This window comes from Salmo salar, chromosome 04 (genome assembly GCF_965601325.2).
Source record: "Salmo salar chromosome 04, fSalSal1, whole genome shotgun sequence".
Classification (NCBI taxonomy): Eukaryota; Metazoa; Chordata; class Actinopteri; order Salmoniformes; family Salmonidae; genus Salmo; species Salmo salar.
The window spans coordinates 62,338,071-62,365,210 of NC_138294.1; the positions used below are offsets into that span (position 1 = coordinate 62,338,071).

At 43.6% G+C, this 27,140-nt stretch overlaps 1 protein-coding gene across 3 annotated transcripts in view; it reads left to right on the forward strand.

Annotated features, from left to right (window-relative positions):
• Window positions 1-8,587: 8,587 nt before the first annotated feature.
• abr (ABR activator of RhoGEF and GTPase) overlaps window positions 8,588-27,140 on the forward strand; it is a 233,561-nt gene continuing 215,008 nt past the window's right edge. Inside the window, exons 1-2 of one of the 3 annotated variants that reach the window (XM_045717124.2) lie at window positions 8,588-9,665; window positions 17,933-18,001. In XM_045717124.2, the coding sequence (XP_045573080.2) occupies window positions 8,729-9,665; window positions 17,933-18,001 (1,006 nt within the window). In that variant the 5' untranslated portion in view covers window positions 8,588-8,728. The remainder of the gene's footprint in view (window positions 9,666-17,932; window positions 18,002-27,140) is intronic. The other 2 variants (XM_045717125.2, XM_045717126.2) reach the window with 2 other exon arrangements.

Below are 27,140 nucleotides of genomic sequence, written 5' to 3' on the forward strand. Positions count from 1 at the left end.
TAGGGGTTGCAACAATTGCGGCAGATCATTTTAGAAAGAGAGGGTCCAGATTGTCTAGCCCGGCTGATTTGTAGGGGTCCAGATTTTGCAGCTCTTTCAGAACATCGGCTATCTGGATTTGGGTGAAGGAGAAATGGGGGAGGCTTGGGCAAGTTGCTGTGGGGGGTGCAGGGCTGTTGACCGGGGTAGGGGGAGCCAGGTGGAAAGTATGGCCAGCCGTAGAAAAATGATTATTGAAATTCTCAATTATCATGTATTTATCGGTGGTGACAGTGTTTCTTAGCCTCAGTACAGTGGGCAACTGGGAGGAGGTGCTCTTATTCTCCATGGACTTTACAGTGTCCCAGAACTTTTTGAAGTTTGTGCTACAGGATGCAAATTTATGTTTGAAAAAGGTAGCCTTTGCTTTCCTAACTGTGTATATTGGTTCCTAACTTCCCTGAAAAGTTGCATATCTCGGAGGCTATTCGATGCTAATGCAGTATGCCACAGGATGTTTTTGTGCTGGTCAAAGGCAGTCAGGTCTGGAGTGAACCAAGGGCTATATCTTTTCCTGGTTCTACATTTTTTGAATGGGGCATGCTTATTTAAGATTGTGAGGAAAGCACTTTTAAAGAATAACCAGGCATCCTCTACTAACGGAATGAGGTCAATATCCTTCCAGGATACCCGGGCCAGGTTGATTAGAAAGGCCTCCTTGCTGAAGTGTTTTAGGGAGCGTTTGACAGTGATGAGGGGTGGTTGTTTGACCGCAGACCCATTACAGACGCAGGCAATGAGCCAGTGATCGCTGAGATCCTGGTTGAAGACAGCAGAGGTGTATTTGGAAGGCAGATTGGTTAGGATGATATCTCTGAGGGTGCCCGTGTTTACAGATTTGGGGTTGTACCTGGTAGGTTCCTTGATCATTTGTGTGAGATTGAGGACATCTAGCTTAAATTGTAGGACGGCCGGGGTGTTAAGCATGTCCCAGTACGAGCTCTAACGATAGATGGGGGGCAATCAATTCACATATGGTGTCCAGGGCACAGCTGGGGGCAGAAGGTGGTCTATAGCAAGCGGCAACGGTGAGAGACCTGTTTCTGGAAAGTTGGATTTTTAAAAGTAGAAGCTCAAATTGTTTGAGCACAGACCTAGTATGACAGAACTCGGCAGGCTTTCTCTGCAGTAGATTGGAATTCCGCCCCCTTTGGCAGTTCTATCTTGTCGGGAAATGTTATAGTTAGGGATGGAAAATTTCAGGGTTCAGGATTCAGGGTTCAAGATTCAGACACGGCTAGGACATCCGGGTTGGCAGAGTGTGTTAAAGCAGTGAATAAAACAAATTTAGGGAGGAGGCTTCTAATGTTAACATGCATGAAACCAAGGCTTTTACGGTTACAGAAGTCAACAAATGCACCTGGGGAATAGGAGTGGAACTAGGCACTGCAGGGCCTGGATTAACCTCTACATCTCAAGAGGAACAGAGGAGGAGTAGGATCAGGGTACGGCTAAAGGCTATAAGAAATGGTCATCTAGTGCGTTTGGAACAGAGAGTAAAAGGAACAGGTTTCTGGGCACGGAAGAATAAATTGAAGGCATAATGTACAGACAAGGGTATGGTAGGATGTGAATTACGGTGGAGGTAGACCTAGGCATTGAGTGACGATGAGAGAGGTATTGTCTCTATTTAACAAACCATTGTTACCTTGACATCATTGCATTAATAAAGGCCTCTTGGTCTTGTGGTCAATAGATCATCTAATTAATTGTACCTTTTTCAACCACTCGATTCTAACAAAATAGTCTTCAATGTGTCACTTTAACTGAGCTCAACAAGCAGGAAGTCTCTCCAGTTCATAGATAAGCGCTTTAACTTCCCTGCATATCTGATTGCTGTATTTCTACATACCAGCAGTAGTACACATTATCAGAAAGTTCCCATATTTCCTGTTATGTTAACTCACCCAGCACCAGGCAGCACTCTGATTTGTCTAATTGTCTCCCTATTTAAAGTATCTCAGCCATTTATGGTCCCTCCTACTCTTTTCATTATTATGGTTATCCAACCAAACTCTCAAACTATTGATTGGTGATCTATGATTCCCACGGGCAAAATTAAGCTTTTAAGATCATTCTTTTTCAGTTCTGGGCAAGGACACTCAAACCCACCAGCTGGTTATGTATCCCCCCTCCTTTCTCATGAGTGATATAATTGTTCTGTTTTTTATTGAATAACATTACAGCTCAGATTTACTGGAAATTTATGTCTTGGCTGGTGTTCAAGTGTTTAGTTGGGTGGATGCAGCCATTTGTATCAGATTTGAGATAATCTAATCAAGTTTTGGGTTTCTCTTCTTGAAAGAAGACATTTTTCATATCGCAAGATTAACATTCTTGGACTGTGTTTGTCTGTGATATGTCTTTGTGATACATTTATTTTCATAAATAATATGATTTGATAAACCAGTAAGCAATGGTAAAATATTGCACATTCAGCAATGTGCCATGATTTCTTATTTGCATAAAATGTCATAAGATAAACAAAGCACAATTGCATAACATTTGCATGTAGGCAACCAACACTCAGGTGACATATAGTAGAAAAACTGGTTGATATGTGTTCAGTGCATACTGTCCTGTTCCTATGTGTGTGTGCTTGCGAGAGCACGTGTGTATGTGTGACAGTAATGCCTGCTGTTGTGCTGGCTGTTTCCTTCTAGTCCTGATACTGACTTGTCTAATAAACATCTCGCACTCAGAGCCTCTTCCTCTGTATAATGTCAAATATCTCCATCCACCAATCAGACAAAAAGGACTGGATAGTCATAAAAATACAGCAAACAACAGCTTCCAGTTCCTCCATGTTTTACAGTAGAGTATAACTGTATATTTTCATTAAAATCATTTCTATCATATGATAATAATAAACGGTATACTAGCCTACAGCAGTAGACTTGAGCGCACTATCTCTAGGCCTATAGAATGAAAGCAACCTACCCCAATGGATCGTATGAGCATGTGTATCAGTAGTGTGGCATTCCGCAGGTCAGCAGGGAGAGACTAGTCGAGGCCTGGTGACAGACGGAGTCTACATCATGCAGCAACGGCTCCCTCTGCTGGACGTACCAGGTCTCAATGGGCACTCCGGCCAGCACTCATTGGGGCTGATTGTGGGTTGTGAGTAATCAAGGGGCTGATTGCTCACCAGCTGGATGAGTCCCATAAAGCTTCCAGAAGGACAGCACACGGGGGTGGGGATGAGAGGTTACTCCCGTATATTCGTGCGCAGTACCAGAGATAACGGAGGGTGCACGGTTTTGTTCCCCACAGGATACAGCAAGACCCCGGAGCCCAGAAGACGGTATACCGGAGGAGGTCTCCAGGAGAAGACCTATTCTTTTTAAAATTATTATTATTATTATTGAAATAAACATCCTTGAAACCGAGCTAATACAATTCTGTCCGTGTCTGATCTGTGTAAACCCCCTGGTCTGCCACAAGTGGTGGAGAATGCGAGCATTCTGATAATGTGGTCAGATCAGCGTTGATGTTTATGCAGCATCAGCATGGACGAGTTGATAGCTCAGTTTGTCTGGGCCCAACAAGCGGTTCAGGAACGAATACCGGAGGAACAGCGGCTACAAAATGTCCGCCTCGTTGAGGAAATCAGGAAGCTAAAAGGAGCGCCTACTGAATCGCATCAAAATCCGTTTTTAATCAAGCTAATGGAGGACGATGACATTGAAACAAACCTCTGCACGTTTGAATGGACAGCGCTACGGGAAGGATGGCCACGTCCAATGCGGGCAAGTCTGCTGGCCCCGTTCCTGTCTGGGAAGGCCCAAAAGGTGTATTGCGACCTTAACGACAGGCGGCTAACTACGACGGTCTCAAACGGGAGATACTCAGCTGCTACGGGTACAGTCTGGCCCATCGGGCCCAACTGGTCCACAACTGGAGGTTCATGGCCGATGCTTCCCTCCAAGCCTAGATGAACGACCTACTGCACAACACCAGGGCATGGCTCCTAACCGATGCATCCACCCTTTCCATCATAGACAAAGTGGTCATGGATTGCTTCTTATGGGCGCTACCCCATGATATGAAGAGGGCAGCGAGTCTACAAGTGTCCAAGACCTTGGAGGACCTCCTGGGAGCAGTGGAGACACATCAGAACACAGAGGCCCTGCTGAAGGGGAGCTGGGCCGAGTCGGGGACCCGTCTAAGGGGACGGAAGGATACCCCCAACGCCGTATAGCCCGAACCAACAGTAGCGGAGCCAAAGGGCCGCAGACCTGCGGAGAGGCGGCCGACCCGCCACCAACCACCCAGGTAGATGGAGACCAAAGGAGGCATTTTGAGTGTGGCACCCGGGGGCACCTTGCATGGAATTGCCTGGCTCGAGAGGAGTCGATGCCATCAGCGAGCCGCATAGGTGAGGTGGGCCACGCAGTGAACTACGTCACCTCCTGTTGGGCGCACAACGAGCCACTGGCACCCATGTTCCCGGTGAAAGTCAACGGACACGACACCGAAGCTCTATTGGACTCTGGAAGTGTGGTTACGCCTGCTGGCCCAGGGGACTGAACGTGGCGGGGAGATGTCCATTTCCTGTGTCCACAGTGACACCAAGCGGTATCTGACCGTACATGCCATACACGCCACAAGGGAGCTGCCAGGTGACGGAGTTGCCGGTAACCCTCCTGGTGGGACGAGATTGTCCATTGTTCGCAGCACTGGAGGCACGAGCTGAGGAAAAAGGTACAAGCCGGCGGGACCCATTGCCTCCGCGGCCCGGAAGCAAGCGGTTGACAATCCCGTATCTACAGGTCGGGAGTCCGAGGGGGCGCCAGAACCCGAACCCCCTGGTGAACAACTGGAGGAGGAGCCCATCCTCCCCCTATCAGTTTCGAGGGACCAGCAGATATACCCACCATGGGCTAACTGAGGGGACAGTTCGGGACTGCCAAGTGGGAGGATCCGAAATTGAAAGCCGCCGCAGCCCAAGTTATTGCAGTGGATGGCCAGTTTCTTCCGAGGGTGAGTGACTGGCGATACCCCCATTTCCAAATCAAGTATAACCTTTTGTATCAAGTGTCGCACACACAGGGTAACTTTGAGAGGTACTGTTGCTGTCCCAACAGTAAGTGGGAACTGTTCTTCAGCTGGCTCACACCCATCTGTTGGGGGTGCACCTGGAATAAAATGCTCAAACAAATGCAGCGGAAGGTCATCAGGCAGGACTGAAAAAACTGGGACAGCTACTATCCCACTTAATGTTCTCGGTCCGAGAAGTGCCCTAGTCATCTACCGGGTTTTCCCCTTTTGAACTCCTCTACGGTAGGAGGCCACGTGGCCTACTGGACCTCGCCAAGGACGTGTGGGAAGCCCAGCCAACCCCCTTACGCAGCATGGTAGGGCACATGGAGACGATGAGGGAGCGGATGACACCCATATGGCCAGTGGTAAGGGAATGCCCAAAGCACCCAAGCCCAGGTTTACAATCGGGGAACCGAGTCCAGAGAATTCCAAGTGGGAGACAAGGTGCTGGTCTTAATCCCCGTGGCAGAAAGTAAGTTCCTGGCAACATGGCATAGGCCATACGAGCTGATAGAGAAGCTAGGACCTGTCAATTACCGCGTAGCCGGGGAGACGGAAACCCCAACAGATTTACTATGTGAACCCATTGAAGAGGTGGCACGAGAGGACAGCCTTGGCCGTGTTGTGGTCAAAATCTGGAACGTCGACAGTACCAGTGGTGGTCCCGAGCAATGAGGACCTTGATCTGGCCCAGAAGCAAACGCTCCGGGAGCTCGTTGATCGGAACACGGCGGTGTTCTCCGAGAAGCTGGGCTGCATGACCCTTATTGAACACCACGTCTGCACCTGGCCCGGGGAAACGGTACGACAGAGGCCATACTGGATCCCCGAGGTCCAAAGGAAGGCCATGAAGCAGGAAGTGGAGGCTATGCTGAGGATTGGGGTCATCGAAGAGTCCCACAGCGCATGGTGCAGCCCCATTGTGTCGGTGCCCAAACCGGACGGTAGCCTGCCCATCTGTAATGACTTCCAGGGTGTGAATGACATCGAATGTTCGACGCCTACCCCATGCCGAGCTCATCGACCGATTGGGAAAGGCTCGGTACATCAGCACCCTCGACCTGACCAAAGAATATTGGCAGGTACCATTGGCAACCTCCTCCCGGGAGAAGACAGTGATTTATTTCGACACCGGGCGGCTTATATCAGTACCAGGTGCTCCCATTCGGACTCCACGGAGCCCCGCCCACGTTCCAGCGCCTGATGGGCCGAGTCCTCCAACCCCACCAACAGTACGCAGCAGCCTATTTGGATGATATCATCATCAACAGCCAAGGTTGGGAAGATTACCTGACGCGCGTCAAGGCGGTACTGGATACGCTCAGGGAAGCCGGGTTGACAGCAAACCTCAAGAAATGCAAGCTAGTGTTCGAGGAGGTGCAGTTCCTGGGGTATTTGATCGGACGGGGGAACGTCAAGCCCAGGGAGAGGAAGGTCCACGCGGTACGTGACTCTAGCCTTCCACTTACCGATCTAACCAGGAACCGCCTTCCAAAAACAGTGAAATGGATGGGCAGGATGGAAGCGGTGTTCAGATGCCTGAAGGAAGCGCTGTGCTCCCATCGGATTCTCGTAACACCCGATTTCCAGGTACCGATGTTGGTCCAGACAGACGCATGCGACACGGGTCTAGGAGCCGTCCTGTCCCAGGTACACGATGGGGTGGAGCACCCCATCGTGCACATAAGCTGATACCAAGAGAAAAAAGGACTTGATTGTTGAGAAAGAGTATCTCAGGTGAAGTGGGCGCTAGACACTCAAGTATTACCTGTTGGGCACCCACTTCACCCTGGTCACAGACCATGCTCCCCTGGTCTGGATAGCCAGGGGAAGGGACACAAACAATCGGTCACCAGGTGGTTCTTGTCCCTTCAACGCTTCTCTTTTTCTGTTGTGCAGAGGTCAGGGGTGAAGCATGGGAACGCGGATACCCTATCGAGAAGGGAGACATACGTCACAGTGACAACAGCCCCCTCGCCAACAGAGCTAAAAGGGGGGGGGGGGGGGGGGGGGGGGTTGGCATACCGGGGGGAGACTCATCGAGGCCTAGTGACAGATGGAGTCTACATCACGTGGCGATGGCTCCCTCTGCTGGATGTGCCAGGTCTCAACGGGCTCTCTGGCCAGGACTATTTGGGGCTGATAGTGGTTTGTGAGTAATCAAGGGTATGATTGCTCACCTGCTGGACGAGTCCCATAAAGCTGCCAGAAGGGCAGCACACGGGGGTGGGGACTGGGGAAGAGAGGTTATTCCCATATAGTTGTGTGCAGTACCAGAGATAATGGAGGGAGCTAGTGTAACCAATGTGAAATGGCTAGTTAGTTAGCGGTGGTGCGAACTAATAGCGTTTCAATCAGTGACGTCACTCGCTCTGAGACCTGAAGTGGTTGTTCCCCTTGCGTTGCAAGGGCCGTGGCTTTTGTGGCGCGATGGGTAACGATGCTTCGTGGGTGTCAGTTGTTGATGTGTGCAAGGGTCCCTGGTTCGAGCCCAGGTTGGGGCGAAGAGAGGGACGGAACCTACACTGTTACACTTGGTTTTGTTCTCCACAGGATACAGCAAGAATTTTTTATGATTTAAATTAACACCTTTAAACTAATACAAGTCTGTCTGTTTTGTGTAAACGTCTTGACCAAACCCCCTGGTCTGCCACAGTAGACACAGTTCTTAACCATTCTGTCATAGCTGTCCCTGCAGCCAATATAGCTCGGCCTGGACATCATGATACACATATAAAATGTGTACTGGGCCTCCTAATGGTGTTGACAGCAGGATAGCAATGGAATGTGCCTTAAAACAGAAAAAGACATGCCTCTATTATATGGACTGGTGACATGTATGATTAACACAAGAACCAATGCAAATGTTTAAATAAGATAATATTATACACTCTCTGAAGCAGACACATGAGGACATTATTCATTAATATAATCTAACAAATCATAGATCCTATTCTAAAATATTATAATTATGTAAGATTATAAATTCACATCAACAGGGGTTTTCCAATTGTCAGAATAGGTAATTCATGCTTGAACAATCTGCTCCATTCCATGAGGGAGTTCTATTAACCTGAGCCGCGGTGGATCATTCTATGACCGGTGACGTGAACGGGAAGGAAGGAGCCCATCCTAAAAAAAAAGGCAGCATGGTGCAACATCCAGAATCATAACATCTCTTTTCCATAAAATAAATGTTCGAATTTTCTAAATAATTTTAATTGGGAAGACGGGTAACGCGTTTTTATCAAAAGCAGTCACTTTTGCATGTGACAACACCATACATAGCTGGAAAACTTCCCTCGTTAAATAACAAAAATAAAAACACCGAATCCTACTCATTACTCCACGTGCTTAAACTAGCCTAGGCTGCGTCACTTTTGTGGGTTAACTCGGGCCAGATCGAATCCCCTCACTCCAAAAACGAACGCCCCAACAACATCACTTTGACTGTTGCATTTAATTGATTTACGTCACAACCTATCTGAATACCGGAAGCCCAAAGTTTTTTTATCTGGGGAAAGGAACACTGTTCCATCATATGCTTGCGTGGGAGATGTAACAAGTGTGTGTAGTGCACCAGTACGACGCAAGTGTCAAGTTTGGAATGAGTTTGTAGGATTTTTTGCAGAGGAAAAGGTTCCACATGCAACAGAAACAACAATATAAACAGTATAATTTCCTCAAGGGTGATTACATCGAATCGCTGATCTTCGCAGGGGAGATAATGTGGGAGCAAGATGAATTCGAAAAACATTGGAAGAATGAATTTCCTGACGGAGAAGCACCTAAAATGGATTTAGCCTCGGTGGAAGATGTCGAGACAGAGCTGGAGAAATGTAAATCGAATCTCAAAACGCTGCAGCAGGCGCTGTTGGAGGAGAAATTCAAGGTGATATATTTCCAGACCACCATTGCTCGACAGAAGAAAAGTTATGACAAGGTTATGTGGGAAGACGGTAAAGACGAAAACTTGAATATTGAACCTTTATTATCAAGGACAGAAACGGAAAGAAAATCGCTGAGGACAAACGAAAAGCTAGACAGTGAAAGTATGAAAGTTCTTGGGAATGGAAGCATGAAACTGCAGACGCCAGGCAACAAAGGCACCAAACCAGAGCCGCCGATCAGGATCAGTAGCAGGACAGGTAAACCTATACCCCCCGCGCCCCCGCGCAAGTCCAGCTTCCAGAAACATGTGAATACGATCTCACCAGAGCTCTCTCAAGCGGATGGAAACTGCATCGGCCGCATAGGGAAATTGAATTCCGTGACCGACAGCAACAGCATAGAGGCCAGTGACCACGAATACGAGGATGCGGAGCTCAATGAGAATTTCTTAAAGGGCAACCTGGTGACCCCCAAAACGACCGTCAGAGACAGCCAGAGGTCGAACATCCACCAGGACTCCCTGCGCCCTTTGCGCCACAGCAGGGACTTCGACTCCAGTGATGATGGGAGGTTGTCTCCTTCCTGCATTCCTGCGCCCTTCAGGGCATCCCGTACCGGCGGGTCCGGGCGCAGCACTCCAGACAGACGTAGTGATGGCAACTTGAGCTCCGACCATGAAGACTCCTCTTCAGGTAAGATATCAATTTGTTTGGCCACATCAGTTGAGGTTTACACAGCCCTTTATCATGCATGTAAACCCGGAAAGAGCTATTTGTAAAGTCATTGTTTAATGCCATGGGCACCAATAAGACAATGATGAGAGAATGCTATCGATGTATTGCACTGTATGGCAGCAACATTGTAAGAGAAAGAGATCGTGGCTGTGTAGTGTTGAAAAAGGTGTTAAATACTTTCCATCAGGTTCCACAATGGCAGGTAAAATCATATTCTACATCGAAGCTGTTTTACAGTTCACACATGACAGTTCACACACGACTAGGTGAGAGGAAGGAAAAGGTCTTGGAAACATTTGTCACACATCACTCTGCTGTCGTCTGTGTCACATGTATCTATATAGTTCTGTGATGCACATGTATTTAAGGAAATATGTAGGAGTGGGACTTGAAATGGATGAGTGGCTCATTAGGGACAGTGGAGAGAGCAGAGCTTCCTCCTCACACTAATGACCTAGTGCCATATGTAACAGTGTAGGTTCCGTCCCTCTCTTCGCCCCAACCCGGGCTCGAACCAGGGACCCTTGCACACATCAACAACTGACACCCCACGAAGCATCGTTACCCATCGCACCACAAAAGCCACGGCCCTTGCAACGCAAGGGGAAACCCTACTTCAAGTCTCAGAGCGAGTGACGTCACTGATTGAAACGCTATTAGCGCGCACCACCGCTAACTACTAGCCATTTCACATCGGTTACACATAGCGATGACAATCTAAATGCCTGTGACACTCAGACAACATCAGCACTTAGCCTCTGGAAGTCGGGGTGCTGAGGGAATTGTTACAACCGATATAGCGGTCTGTAGCGAGGGCAAAAATATATTTGTTAGAACATTTACTTTTTTCACAAAAGTAGTGCACCGGGCCATTACTAGTCCTGTGTTATCTGTAGCGAGGGCTACATTGTTAGGGAGGAGAGACATGTATCTTGTCAGTATATCCATAATCTTTGCTCCAGCTAAACTTGAAGAGGACAGTAGGTCTAACTACTTACAAAAAGCATGTTTAATTTTTTTGTGAAATGTGGTGTTCTGATGATGGTTTACAAAAGTAAGTAAATGGCAGTATGAAATGAAACCCAAACCGGCTGAGCGCGTGCGTCATCGTGCATAACTGTATTATGTCCCCCCACACCAAACGCAATCATGACACGCAGGTTAAAATATCAAAACAAACTCTGAACCAATTATATTAATTTGGGGACAGGTCGAAAAGCATTAAACATGTATGGCAATTTAGCTAGCTTGCTTGCACTTGCTAGCTAATTTGTCCTGTTTAGCTAGCTTGCTGTTGCTAGCTAATTTGTCCTGGGATATAAACATTGAGTTGTTATTTTACCTGAAATGCACAAGGTCCTCTACTCCACCAATTAATTCACACAAAAAATGGTCAACTGAATCGTTTCTAGTCATTTCTCCTCCTTCCAGGCCTTTTCTTCTCTTGACTTTATATTGCGATTGGCAACTTCCATAAATTAGGTGCATTACCGCCACTGACCTTGTTCGTCTTTCAGTCACCCACGTGTGCATAACCAATGAGGAGATGGCACGTGGGTACCTGCTTCTATAAACCAATGAGGAGATGGGAGAGGCAGGACTTGCAGCGCGATCTGCGTCACAAATAGAACTGACTTCAATTTTTGCCCTTGGCAACGCAGGTGCTCGTTGACGTGCGGGAGCAGTGTGGGTGCAATTATTGAATAATATAGATTTCAAAATGTATTTTGCGATGCGAGCGGTGTGGTCAGCCTGTTAGACTGAAAGATATGAGGTCATTTCGTCAAACTTGAGGCTCTCCATGCTTATTAGTTGCTCATTCAACATATTTGCTTCTACTTAACATTTTACATTCCCTGAGATCAACCAGAAATGTTTCCTTGGCCAAATATTACCAGATTTTTATAAAAAGGCCACACGTGGTCTCTCGTTTCTGCCTAGTCAAATTTTGCAGAGGCAAGAAGAGTTGGGTAGGTCTGCTTTGGTTCAGTCCGGAGTGCACGCACCTTAACTCCGCCACTTCTTACAATGTTGCTCATTTAGTGAAGTTAGATCATAGCTGAATCAATGTCTTGGAAGATCACAATGATTAATTAGTATTTTACATATCATAACCAAAATATAATGGCATAGTATAACGTTACTCTTACACCAAAAACAGACATTTTAGGACATTTAACTCATGTGGCCAAAACTCAACAGTTGGGGTTCTGACAAATGTTTTTATTCATGTATGCTACAATGTCCCACAGAGTAAGTCATCATTATGTCCCACTATTGGGTATTTTAAATGTGGTCGCCAGCCCCCCAATATTCTCTGTGGTATGTCAGTTGGTGTTAAACGGCTCGGGAATGTGTCAGATGCAGACCTTTTCCTTCAATGAGCTGTTGGAGTCAGTTGTGTTGTTGAGTGTGCTCAGCAGGAAACAGTTCTAAAAGAAAATTACAAATGAGTCATTCTGAGAGCAGGTTACCTCACAAGGCCTGTCTTTGTGTACACTAAGTGAAAGACTGAATGTGTTCCCAAAAGAAGGCATAAAGGTTGGCCAGTTAGAGATGAGTGTTTGCAAATTTGTACTGCATCTTGAGTGTACAAAACATTAGGAACACTTTCAGAACATCCTCAGAACAGCCTCAATTTGTCGGGGCATGGACTCTACAAGATGTCGAAAGTGTTCCACAGGGATGTTGGCCCATGTTGACTTCAATGTTTCCCACAGTTGTCAAGTTGGTTGGATGTCCTTTGGGTGATGGACCATTCTTTATACGCACAGGAAACTATTGCGTGTGAAAAACCCAACATTTCTTGACACTCAAACTGGTGTGCCTGGCACTTACTACCATACCCCGTTCAAAGGCACTTGCAGTGCATTCGGAAAGTTGTCAGACCCCTGGACCTTTTCCACATTTTTGTTATAGCATTATTCTAAAATTGATTACATTTTTTCCCCTCATTAATCTACACACTACCCCATAATGACAAGTCAAAAACAGGTTTTTATAAAAATATGCAAAATTATAAAAAATATTACATTTACATACAGTACCAGTCAAAAGTTTGGACACCTACTTATTCAAGGATTTTTCATTATTTGGACTATTTTCTATATTTCAGAAGACATCAAAACTATGAAATAACACACATGGAATCATGTAGTACCAAAAAAGGTTTGGGCTGCAATCTGAGGTGCAGATAATTGCAGATTCCTGAGGCTGATAACTCGAATGAACTTCTCCTCTGCAGCAGAGGTAACTCTGGGTCTTCCTTTCCTGTGGCGGTCCTCATGAGAGCCAGTTTCATCATAGTGTTTGATAGTTTTTGCGACTGCACTTGAAGAAACATTCAAAGTTCTTGAAATGTTCCGGATGGACTGTTTCTCTTTCCTTATTTGCGCTGTTCTTGCCATAATACGGACTTGGTCTTTCACCAAATAGGGTTATATCTTCTGTATACCACCCCTACCTTGTCACAACACAACTGATTGTCTCAAACACATTAAGAAGGAAAGGAATTCCACAATTACATTTTTAACAATGCACACCTTTTAATTGAAATGCGTTCCAGGTGACTACCTCATGAAGCTGTTTGAGAGAATGCCAAGAGTGTGCAAAGCTGTCATCAAGACAAATGGTGGCTACTTTGAAGAATCTAAAATTGATTTTGATTTGTTTAACACTTTTTTGGTTACTACATGATTCCATATGTGTTATTTCATAGTTTTGATGTCTTCACTATTATTCTACAATGTAGAAAATAGTAAAAATAAAGAAACCCCCTTGAATGAGTCGGTGTGTCCAAACCTTTGACTGCTACTATAAGTATTCAGACCTTTTACTCAATAATTTGTTGAAGCACCTTTTGGCAGTGATTCCAGTCTTCTTGGGTATGACGCTACAAGGTTGGCACACCTGTATTTGGAGTTTCTTACATCCTTCTCTGCAGATCCTCTCAAGCTCTGTCAGGTTGGATGGGGAGTGTCGCTGCACAGCTATTTTTAGGCCTCTCCAGAGATGTTCGATCGGGTTAAAGTCCGGGCTCAGGCTGTGCCACTCAAGGACATTTAGAGACTTGTCCCGAAGCCTCTCCTGCTTTGTCTTGCCTGTGTGTTTAGGGTCGTTGTCCTTTTGGAAGGTTCTCTCATCTCTACAGAGGAACTCTGGTGCTCTGTTAGAGTGACCATTGAGTTCTTGGTCACCTCCCTGTCGAAAGCCCTTCTACCCCGATTGTTCAGTTTGGCTGAGTGGCCAGCTCAAGGAAGTGTCTATGTGGTTCCAAACTTCTTCAAATTTTAAGAATGATGGAGGCCACTGTGTTCTTGGGGACCTTCAATGCTGCAGAAATGTTTTGGTACCCTTCCCCAGATCTGTGCCTCGACACAATCCTCTCTCTGAGCTCTACGGACAATTCCTTTGACCTCATGGCTTGGTTTTTGCTCTGACATCCGTTGTCAACTGTGGGTCCTTTATATAGATAGGTGTGTGCCTTTCCAAATCAATGGAAACAGGATGCACCTGAGCTCAGTTTTGAGTCTTATAGCAAAGGGTCTGAATACTTATGTAAATAAGGTATTTCAGTTTATTTTTAATACATTTGCAAACATTTCTAAAAACCTGTTTTCGCTTAGTTATTATGGGGTATTGTATGGATTGAGGAACAATTGATTTAATACATTTTATTGTAAGGCTGTAACATATAACAAAATGTGGAAAAAGTGAAGGGGTCTGAATGCTTTCCGAATGGACTGTATGTCATGGTGCAATAATGTTTTGTATTTGTATCTATTATGGCTCCCCATTAGCTGCTGCCAAGGCAATTTTTAGGACTAACTTATTCCTTGCTACCCATTCCGAAACTAACTGCAGCTCTATAAGTGTTGTCATTTGTCGCTGTAGTAGCTGACGTACAGTGTTGAGTCATCTGCATACATAGACACACTGGCCTTACTCAAAGCCAGTGGCATGTTGTTAGTAAAGATAGAAAAAAATCAAGGAGCCTAAACAGAGACCCTGGGGAATTCCTGATTCTACCTGGGTTGTTTGAGGCTTCCATTAAAGAACACCCTCTGTGTTCTGTTAGACAAGTAACTCATTATCCACATTATAGCAGTGGGTGTAAAGCCATAACACAAGTCTTTCCAGCAGCAGACTATGATAATGTCAAAAGCTGCACTGAAGTCTAACAAGACACACCACAATCTTTTTATCATACATTTCTCTCAGCCAATCATCAGTCATTTATGTAAGTGCTCTGCTTGTTGAGTGTCCTTGCCTATAAGCGTGCTGAAAGTCTGTCAATTTGTTTACTGTGAAATAGCATTGTATCTGGTCAAACACAATTTTCCCCAGAAGTTTACTAAGGGTTGGTAACAGGCTGTTTGGTCGGCTATTTGAGCCAGGAAACGGGGCTTTACTATTCTTGGGTAGCGGAATGACTTTAGCTTCCCTCCAGGCCTGAGGGCACACACTTTTCTAGTAAGCTGAAATTGAAGATCTGGCAAATAGGAGTGGCAACATCATCCACTATTATCCTCAGTAATTTTCCATCCAGAATGTTAGACCCTGGTGGATTGTCATTTTTGATCGACAACAATAATTTCCTCACCTCTTCCACACTGACTTTATGGAATTCAAAAGTTTGGTCAGATATACTTGGATGTATAGTGGCAACGTTTGTTGCTGGCATGTCATCCCTAAGTTTAATTACTTTTTCCATTGGCAAGATAAGCAAAGTAGTTGACAATATCAGTCGGTTTTGTGATAACTGATCCATCTGATTCAATGAATGATGGAGCTGAATTTTAAGGTGCTCTAAAGCTTTTTACCATTCTTTATATCATTTATCTTTGTTTCATAGTATTGTTGATTTTTATTTAGCTTAGTCACATGATTTGAATGATGTTTGAATGATGTCTGTGAGTATAACTGAACTTATTTGGCAGGCGAAACCCCGAGGACAAACCAACCAGGATTTTGTTTTTGAGGTCAGTCTCTTTTCAATGGGATTTCTTTGGGAACCTAGATTTCAAAGGCAGTTGCTTGCAGTTCTTATCGCTTCCACTGGATGTTAAGTCTTTAGAAATTGGTTGACGTTTTTCCTTTGTGTAATGAAGAAGTACGGCTGTTCAGAACGATGCTCGAGGGAAGTGTACTGTTTGATAGAGGCGCGTGACCAGAAAGCACGCTCCACATTGTTTTCCTCTGGTAGTGAACGCAGTTTATTCCGTCTTAAATTTTAACTATTATTTACGTAAAAAAATACCTAAAGTTGTTTTAGGAAAGTTGTTTGAAATGTTTGCACAAAGATTACAGGTAATTTATGAGATATTTTGTAGTCATGTGGCGCGAGTTGGAACCAGTGTTTTTCTGGATCAAACGCGCCAAATAAATTGACATTTTGGATATATAATGACGGAATTAATCGAACAAAAGGACCATTTGTGATGGTTATGGGACACATTGGAGTGCCAACAGAAGACCTTCAAAGGTAAGGCATGCATTATGTTATTTCTGACTTTTGTGTTGTGCCTGGCGGGTTGAATTCTGTTAGTTTGTTTGGGGTGCTGTCCTCAGATAATAGCATGATTTTGCTTTTGCCGTAAAGCCTTTTTGAAATCGGACACTGTGGTTGGATTAACAAGAAGTTTATCTCTAAAATGGTGTATAATACTTGTATGTTTTGAGGAATTTTAATTATGAGATTTCTGTTTGAATTTGGCGCCCTGCAATATCACACTGGCTGTTGTCGGGTTGGGACGCTAGCGTCCCACATATCCCAGAAGTTAATGGGTGCGTGAATATTAGTAACTGGAATAAGCAATTTCATAAATGTCAAGTGTAGCATCTGGTTGCTCCTCATTTACACACCATAGACCAGCAAATATTCTTTACATCAACGTATGAATCACCTCAACTTGTTCTATGACCTCTTATACACTATATTAGGCCCAGCCTTTGGAACTTTGGTTTTCCTAGATATGGCTATTATATTGTGATCACTACATCCTATGGATTTGCATACTGCTTTAAAGCACATTTCTGCAGCATTAGTAAAGATGTGATCAAGACATGTTGACGATTTCATTCCTGTGCTGTTTATAACTACCCTGGTAGGTTGACTGACGTCCTGAACCAGGTTGCAGGCACTGGTTACAGTTTGAAGCTTTTTTTTATCCAGATACTGACTTTTAGCACTTGGTGGTCTATAGCAGCTTCCCACCAGAATGGGCTTTAGGTGAGGCAGATGAACCTGGGATGCTGGCCTTCTAGGCAGAGTTGCAAAGAAAAAGCCATATCTCAGACTGGCCAATAAAAATACAAGATTAAGATGGGCAAAAGAACACGGACACTGGACAGAGGAACTCTGCCTAGAAGGCCAGCATCCCGGAGTCACCTCTTCACTGTTGACGTTGAGATTTGTGATTTTCAGGTTCGATTTAATGATGCTGCCAGTTGCAGACTTGTGAGGCGTCTGTTTCTCAAACTAGACACACTAATGTACTTGTCCTCTTGCTCAGTTGCGCACTGGGGCTTCCCACTCTTTCTATTCTGGTTAGAGCCAGTTTGCGCTGTTCTGTGAAGGGAGCAGTACACAGCGTTGTACAAGATCTTCAGTTTCTTGGCAATTTCTCACATGGAATAACCCACAAATTCTGATGAAGGCCAGTTTTATTGCTTCTTTAATCAGAAAACAGTTTTCAGCTGTGCTAACATAATTGGAAAAGGGTTTTCTAATGATCAATTAGCCTTTTAAAATGATAAACTTGGATTAGCTAACACAACATGCCATTGGAACACCGGAGTGATGGTTGCTAATAATGGGCCTATGTAGATATTCCATAAAAAATCTGCCGTTTCCAGCTACAATAGTCATTTACAACATTAACAATGTCTACACTGTATTTCTGATCAATTTGATGTTATTTTAAGTGGACAAAAATGTGCTTTTCTTTGAAAAACAAGGACATTTCTAATTGACCCCAAACGTTTGAACGGTAGGTTATTTCTACTCTATCTACCAAACAACTGACAAGGCATTCTGTTTTGGTTAGCCTAATGCTATTATAACTGGGTTAAACTGAACAACATGGCTGCTGTACTTCTCACAAGTGTTCCTTTGGAAGAGTGAACAAACCTGTGTTTGTTACGTTGCTGGAGATTCCTTTTATATCATGTTCATAAGACAAACTGTATTTTTCCCCTCCTTTTCCACGTCTCCCTCCTCTCAGAAATGCAGGGCCTGTCGAGGCCCATCCTGCTCTGCCTGTCTGCTCACAAAACAGCCAGCTCTAACTCAGGTGCGTGCGTGCGTGCCTGCCCGGCCATGGAATATTTTAGTATACTTAGGGGCAATTCCTCTGTAACAGAGTGATGCTAAGACAATTTTTTTTAAACTTTAAAATGTATGCCAAACAAACACCAATGATTGCAAAACAATGCATACACTACATTGCGAAGATAAACAATTTATACAAACCATACAACTCTCTGCACAAGGACAACTTATAAAGCTTCATTATGTAACTTTTTGGGGTGACCTGACAAAATTCACGTAGATCTTAGTTATAGTTCTCATTGAAATCAAGTCCATGAAGCGGTCAATTTGTTCTATGTGCGCTATTTCTATGCTTCCTGTGTTAAGTTTAGTTCTTGCGTCTTTTACTTTCGGTTTTGTACAGTTTCATCTTTACCTATTCATTTTATACAACAATTAGATGCAAGCCTCACAACTAAGACTCTTGTATAAACAGGGTTATGGTAATGTTATGGTAATGTGTTCCTTTATTATGGTAATGTGGCTGTATTGTCTCATGAGTTTCACAAAATTGTACCAATTAGACCAGTTCGTAGCTGGCTACTTCATCGACCGTTTATACATTCTCCAGAACATGAATCTTGTTCAGTTCTCAAATTCTGTGAGGTGGAAGAAGTTCCTTTATTCTCCCTATGAAAACTCACTCTCTCTCTCTCTACTGTCTGGCCATGAGGAAGAATCTCCTCCAGGAATGTACGACCTGAGATAACAGCAGCCTGGGTGTAAGAGAGAGAGGGAGAGAGAGGGGGATGGTGCTCGCTGTACACAAAGAGGGCAACGTCATGACAGTTTGTGTACACACACTTTGTACAGTATGTGTGTTGGAGCAGGGATACTCAATGTGATTGTGTGTTAGGGTGGACGATATGAACTACAATTCATATCACAATATTTTCCACTGTCCGGACGATAACAATATAATATCACAATGTACTGTACAATTTTTTAAATGTATTTTTATGAGCCCTTCAAAGTTAATAAATGACAGAATATTTATTTTAATCTTATAGAAACAGAAAGGGGGCATTGCAATTTCTTTTATTAAATTATATATTTTTTTACTTCTGTGGTAAACCTGTGCAAGCATGAAATTTAAACAAAGGTATATGAGTTAAATAAATGTGCAGTAAAATTAAAGTAATCAGGATGTAAAGAAAATTAAAACATTTATTTTTACATTTTTACTGCCTAATATAAGAAGTACAGTCTTTTTTTCAGCTTAACTCCGGTCATTATGGATTCAAGTTGTAAACCTTTTCAAACTAACTTTTTCAAGCATTAATCAGACATTCTGTATGTTTCTCAGTTCACCATGCAACAATTCACCTCCCTCTTCACAGCTTCTGTGACAAGAACAGCAGGCTATTGACAGTTTCTGGCTTAAAAGTTGCCCTGTGGCATGTGACCACATTGCCCCCAGTGCTAAATGCTCTCTGAGGGAGAACTTGTGGCAGGGATGCAGAAGTATTTCTTTGTCAGACAACTCACCTGAGGTTTGTTTTGGACAAATAATGACACATGCATCACAATTATTCAATAGAAATAACGTTGCATCTGCTGTAATTGCAACAATTTACAGCATGGACACTGTACATGATTACCCATTTAATCCATCTATAGATTTACATACAACTGTTGTAAGAGCTTTAGAAAATGGGATAATTTATTGAGTAGGCTATTTATTATTGAATGAGAGGGGGATAGATTCATATATTGAAACCATAGGCTAATGTATCAATTATAAATAAAAGCAATGTAATCCATGTAATGTTTGGATATTGCACATATTTACAAATATTATAGATTTGCATAGCTGTATATATTCGGCTTAACGTATAAGAACGATCAGGCAGTGTAGTCAGCTATAACCTTAGACGGAGATAAGGAATGCAATAGTTATTCTGCATTTTAAGTTGTTTTTAAGTTAGGTTATTTTTCTACCTAGCTCTGTTTTGGATGTTGAAACTTACCAATAGCAATGTGTAGCCTGTGTCCGAAACACCCTAGTCTTGTCCATTTGTTCAGCTCCAATGCTTTGACTATGTTCGATCCACTGTCGGTAGTCATACATACTTGACGCAACTCTTTCAAGCCCCAGGATGAAAGTGCCTCCCTCGTCCCAACTGCAGTTATTCCTCCCGTGTGGTCGTCTGGGAAACAAGAGGTCTAGAGGCATTTGCTTTGCAGCATCCAGTTGTCGTCCATGTAATGAATCGTGAGGCTAATGTATGGCTCTGCGGTCCGGCTTGACCATAAGTTGGCAGTGATAGAGAAGAATGCAGCGTTATGGATTTTGTTGGCAACTCTGTCTAGACATTCTGTGTAGAGTTCTGACAGACATGTTTTGCTGAAGTATTTACACCTTGGGATCTCGTATTTTGGGTCTAGAGGTGAAATCAACTTTCTGAAACCATCTTTCTCCACAGTTTGAATTGATTCCATGTCTTTCGCTATGTGATACATAATTGCACTCTTTATCTCATTCCACTTGTTACTCTTCTTGTCATAGGGAGTACCACTAACGAATGATGCCTTGAGTGATAGCTGAGTGCGGGTCTGGCTTGAAGATGTCTTGGGACTTGCTCCACTGCTCCGGGGGTTTGTTGCACGCATTCTGGTAGATTCTTCATATTATCGCACATGCAGGGTTTTCAGGCGGTGACAAAGATTGCTGGTGTTTCCACCTTTGGCTAGCACAATGCGTCGACACAACTTAAACAGTACTGTTGGTCGAGGTCTTAAAGCCAAACCAGTTTCCAACTAATTCTTTGTCATCCTGCAATTTTTTGTATTTTAAATTTAACCTTTTAACTAGGCAAGTCAGTTAAGAACAAATTCTTATTTACAATGACCACCTACCGGGGAACAGTGGGTTAACTGCCTTGTTCAGGGGCAGAACGACAGATTATTTTTTACCTTGTTAGCTTGGGGATTCGATCCAGCAACCTTTCGGTTACTAGCCCAACGCAAATCACCCTCAATAGCGTTATTTTACTTGTTTTCAGTCGTCCTCAATGCTTGATTTTTGGACACTTTTGCTAATTAAAGGAGTTTACTTCACTAAATGTTCGCTTACTCTGCAGTTACGCTTGTTTGTTTGTATGTTTTTAGTGAAAGATAAACATTTTGAACTCGCCCACTAGGCTGTATCACTCGACTGAAATTTTGAACGAAACAAAAACACCTTATTTCATACATTTGATTAATTTATCATGATATGCACGATATGGCAAAATCCATATCATGGTACAACATACCGGTATACTGCCCACCCCTGGTGTGTGTCAAACACCGACCGCGTATTACAGTACAGTAAGCTATATGGTAGTGCTGGGACGATACCAGTATCGATACTTGTTACTGTCGTGGCAAGCAAACAAAACGCCAAGCGGCTTTTACTACTTTAGGAAAACATCATTATGTTGTCATCCAGAGTCACATTCATTGATTTTCCAAGCGGAAGCACATCATATTTTACATACAGCAGGTTTTTAAAGGACCAAAGAGTTAGGTCTGCTTGGTGTTTTCATTTTAGCCATGGAATAAATATTGCGATTCTGGTATCATCACAGCCCTACTATACAGTGAGCTGAGGCATCTGGCCTCTGAGAAACATACACCCTCCCCCCTTTAGCACTATTTAGAGTTTCTCTTTCCAAACAAACGTAGACTACACATCACATAGGATCATTGATGTGGCTTATGTCATTATTTAGTTACTTTGCAAGGAGACTGTTGAGACATTTTCAATTATTAAAGGCATTTAGAGAATGTGCTAATATATGGATGCCAAGCTGCTTGGCTGTTACTGCCAGTTTTTTCTATGGCCTGTCTGTGGCGTTACCTTGGTGATCAGCGTGTCGTCGTGGCAGCTAGGCTGCTTCATGCAGTACCTCGTCTGCCTTTGTCAATATGAGCAGAAGATGGGCAGTAGCCCACTACACACCATAGCTTGCACCGAAGGTGTGAACTCTAAGCCCAGGCTTACTCTCTAAGCTGCTGAGCTCAAGTGAAGGCAGTTTGGAGTGTGGAGAGAAGCCAGCTACACCGTCACTTTTAAAGCCGTTGTGATTGTGAAAGGTGTAGTCTTTTTATAGGCCTATATGACTGGCCTCTCTCTGTTCCCAGGCCTATATGATGCCACTGCCACACTTGATATTTCCACCATGTAGGTCTAGACTAGTCATCCACCTGCCTCTCTATCACTCTTAGGATCCCTAGGGTTTAGTGGGCTACTCTTTGTGACGTGACGATGTCATCATGTCTGTGGGTCATTCAGATCATGTGTCCCTGCTTGTCCTATCAGTTCCTTCATTGACTCGGTTGGCAACACTGGAGTCAGCTCATCTCCTTCACTGAAAATCCAGTCACAGCAGCAGGGGGAAGAGACTTCTTCAGAAGGAAAAACCTATAGATATGGGGTCTCTTTTATAACAAATAGTCTGTTGGTCCCTCGAGTATACAGCATATTATACTTTCACTTTAAATGTGTAGCTATAGCACTTTGAATGTATTATTTGGGGTAGTTTTTGTGTTTTATGTACTGTCTTTTAAGCACATGACCAAGTGAATTTCTCCCTGGTGGGTTAATAAAGTTCATCTGAATCTGACTAATAACTACTGTCATGGAACAGTTTAGTTATGTTAGGGGGGGTGGGTTCCTGATTTCTATGGGAACCACAGGCTCATTAGTGGGATGGGGGGGGGGGGGCAGAGTTCCTGGAGGGTTCAGGAATTCGGCCAAACACCACATCTTCTATTGTTTGTCTTCTTATCTACTCTGAGTGAAGGGGTTTCAAAGGTCAGAATCCTCAGCCAACTCTGCTTGAGTCATTAACAAACTACTGAAGGACAAACATCCGAGCTGTCTGTGCTACTGTTTAGGCCAGGGCTCTCCAACTCTTCCTGGAGTACTACCTTCCTGTAGATTTTTGCTCCAACCCCAGTTGTAACTAACCTGATTAATCGAATCAACCAGCTAATTATTAGGATCAGGTTTGCTAGATTTAGAGTTGGAGTGAACCTGCAGGAGAGTCCTGGCCTATGCTCTGTAGCTTTAGACTACATATTTGTAGACTTGGAGTATGAAGAAAAGACAATTCCTACAGTTAAAGTTCATATTCCTGTATTTCATAACCATGCCTCAAAATGAGATTTCATATATTTTTATTAAGTTTGATTTTTTTGCTCTTATATTGTGTCAGCTGAAGCAGTCAGAAAGGAAAAAGTGTGGTTTACAGTCAGCCAACTGATTTTGCTCAAGTCACTGAGCCAATCAAATTCAGACTGTTCCACTCACTCACTCACTCACTCACTCACTCACTCACTCACTCACTCACTCACTCACTCACTCACTCACTCACTCACTCACTCACTCACTCACTCACTCACTCACTCACTCACTCACTCACTCACTCACTCACTGTGTCACTCACTCACTCACTGTGTCACACAGTCAGGTTCTAATAGCAGGGCAACATGGCCCCCGTTTCTCACTCTGCCTCCCATTGAGCTGAAATCCGAAAAACCACCGCCCTGCTGATTGGTTGCTGGCTCTGGCTGCCATGGAGACTACGGTAAGGTGCAGGAAATGTGGTGGCGAGTTGATGTGATGGTTTGTGGGAGCTGGGTTGTGTATCTACTCTGGGCTAATCCTCTATAGAGCTGCTCTTTCACTCCTCTCCTTCAGGTTATTTTGGGCCCAATAGAAATGAATGGTAAATAGTACGTTGTCATTGGAGTCACTTTTATTCTAAATAACAATAGAATGTTTCTAAACACTTCTACAGTAACGTGGATGCTACCATGATTACAGATAATAATGTGTGAGAAAGTTGCAGACGCACAAATATCATACCCCCAAGACATGCTAATCTCTCACCATTACAGTAACGGGGAGGTTATAATTTTATATCATAACCCCAAGACATGCTAATCTCTCAACACTACAGTAACGGGGAGGTTAGAATTTTATATCATAACCCCAAGACATGCTAATCTCTCTCCATTACAGTAACAGGGAGGTTAGAATTTTATATCATAACCCCGAGACATGCTAATCTCTCAACATTACAGTAACGGGGAGGTTAGAATTTTATATCATAACCCCAAGACATGCTAATCTCTCTCCATTACAGTAACAGGGAGGTTAGAATTGTATATCATACCCCCAAGACATGCTAATCTCTCAACATTATTCATGATTTCATTCAGGATTATCCGTAATCATGATAGTATCCACATTAATGTAGAAGTGTTTACAAACATATTCTTAATTACAATAAAAGTGACTCCAAAATGACACACTACATTATTTACCATTAATTTCTATTGGGCACAAAATAATCTGAAACACAACCGAAACAAACAGCAAATGCATCCAACAAATTTGCAGAGTCACAAGTTTGTAGTCCTTACGTACTATGAATATGGGACCAAATACTACACTTTTTTTTTTTTAAATACACCTATAAGTGAATTTGTCCCAATACTTTTGGTCCCTTAAAATGGGGGGGGGGGGGAACTTGTGTACAAAAAGTGCCATAATTTCTAAACGGTTCACCTGATATGGTTGAAAATACCCTCGAATTAAAGCTGACTGTCTGCACTTTAACCTCCATAGTCATTATGTCATTTAAAATCCAAAGTGCTGGAGTACAGAGCCAACTGTATCGCTCTACTCATTTCTTCTTAATGACTCGAAGACAACTCTCACTGAGATGGTTATGAACTTGGTTCTGCATAGAGAATTAGTTTTATATTGGAATTGCAGCTATGCAACTAAGCTACAATGCAGGTCATTCCACCAATTCGGTGCCTTTTGAGATGTGTAACTTGGTCGAAAAAGACATTAGATTTGACCTAATTTTAACATTCTGTCATAAAGAGCAGATGTTTAACTTAATAAAAATAAAATGATTCCCATCTCAAGAGGTTAAATATAAAAAAGGACAATTGTAAGTGGCTGATGTGTTGACCCTAACAGGGTTGACAATTTTATTGGAGGGACATGTCAAAATGTGGAATTTTGGCACTTTTTAGCAAGTCTTGATTCATATAAAAATCAGATGTATTGAATTCTCACTTGTGGCCTATATTAAAGGCCACTTCACTGGATATAACAGGCTTTTAAAATGCAATATTGGTGCACAAATTCTACTTAAAATATCAACTTCATTAAGTCAGGATTTCTATTTAACTAGGGCATGCCTCATTGCCTGTCCAACATTTTCTCATCTCCCAGCCCTTATAATGTGACTAGCCCTGATGCTCCTCGCTCTTTTTCTCCTGCCCACTACAAAGTTTCTCCCTGCAGGCAGTCATTGAGTCTAAGGTGCTAAATGATGTCCTTGAACTTGACCCCACAAAACCATCCGGGTCACATGGTTTAGACCCTTTCTTCTTGAAGGTTGCAGACCCTATCATCGCCAAGCCTATCTCTGACCTTTTATACCTGTTTCTCCTCAGGTTCCCATTGCTTGGAAGGCAGCCACGGTTTGTCTTTCATTTAAAGGGTGGATCAAGCTGATCCTAACTGTTAAAGGATGATTTATTTTTTGCCCTGTTTATCAAAAGTTTTGGACAAACTTGTCAATAATCAACTGACGGGCTTTCTTTATGTCTATAGTATTCTCTCTGGTATGCAATCTGGTTTCCGCTCAGGTTATGGATGTGTCACTGCAACCTCGAGCGGCTAGATCTTCTTTACCGTTCGGCCATCAGATGTGCCACCAATGCTCCTTATGGGACATATCACTGCACTCTATACTCCAATGTAAACTGGTCATCTCTGTATACCCGTTGCAAGTCCCACTGGTTGATAGTTATTTATAAAACCCTCTTAGGCCTCACTCCCCCATATCTGAGATGTCTACTGCAGCCTTCATCTTCCACATATAACACCTGTTCTCCCAGTCACATTCTGTTAAAGGTCCCCAAAGCATACACATCCCTGGGTCACTCGTCTTTTCAGTTCGCTGCAGCTAGCGACTGGAATGAGCTGCAACAAACACTCAAACTGGACAGTTTGATCTCAATCTCTCCATTCAAAAACTCAATCATGGACACTCTTACTGACAGTTGTTACTGCTTTGCGTGATGTATTGTTGTCTCTACCTTCTTGCCTTTGTGCTGTTGTCTGTGCCCAGTAATGTTTGTACCATGTTTTGTGTTGCTACCATGTTATGTTGTCTTTGGTCTCTCTTTATGTAGTGTTGTGGTGTCTCTTGTCAATGTGTATTTTGTCCTATATTTTTTTTTTTAATCCCAGCCCCCGTCCCCGCAGGAGGCCTTTTGGTATGTCGTCATTGTTCTTAACTGACTTAAATTTGTTCTTTACTGACTTGCCTAGTTAAATAAACAAATAATTAAAGGAGAAGAGGCGCTGTCGAGCCTAATTCACAACTGTGCATGGTGGAGGTGATGTTGCCAATCCTCACCACCTCGGGTTGGCCCGTCAGGAAGTCCAGGATCCAGTTGCAGGGGGAGGTGTTTAGTCCCAGAGTCCTAAGCTTGGTGACCAGCTTTGAGGGGACAATGGGGTTGAGCGCTGAGCTGTAGTCCATGAACAGCATTCTCAGGTATTCCTCTTATCTAGGTAGGTGAGGACAGTGTGGAGTGCAATTGAGATTGTCATCTATGGATCTGTTGGGGCGGTAAGCAAATTTGAGTGGGTCTGGGATGATGGAGTTGATGTGTGCCACAACCAGCCTTTCAAAGCACTTCATGATTACAGATATGAGTGCTACAGGGTGGTAGTGATTGTGGCATGAAGCTTTCAGAGTACTTGAACAGGAAGGATGATAGTCAGCTAAAGATGTGGGGATTACAGACTAGGACAAAGACATGTTGAAAATGACCTTGAAATGCCTGCCACTTGTTCGCTACATGCTCCTAGAACGCGCCCTGGAATACCATCCATCCCCGCGACCTTGTGAGTGTTGACCTGATTTAAAGACCTTACTCACTTCGGCCTGGAAAAGCGATCACCCAGTCCTCTGGGTCAGTGGGGGCCCTCACGCATGGTATGATGTTGTTAATGTTATTACACAGGCAGTTAGAAAAGCCAAGGCTAGCTTTATCAAGCAGAAATTTGCTTCCTGCAACACATTCAAAAAAGTTCT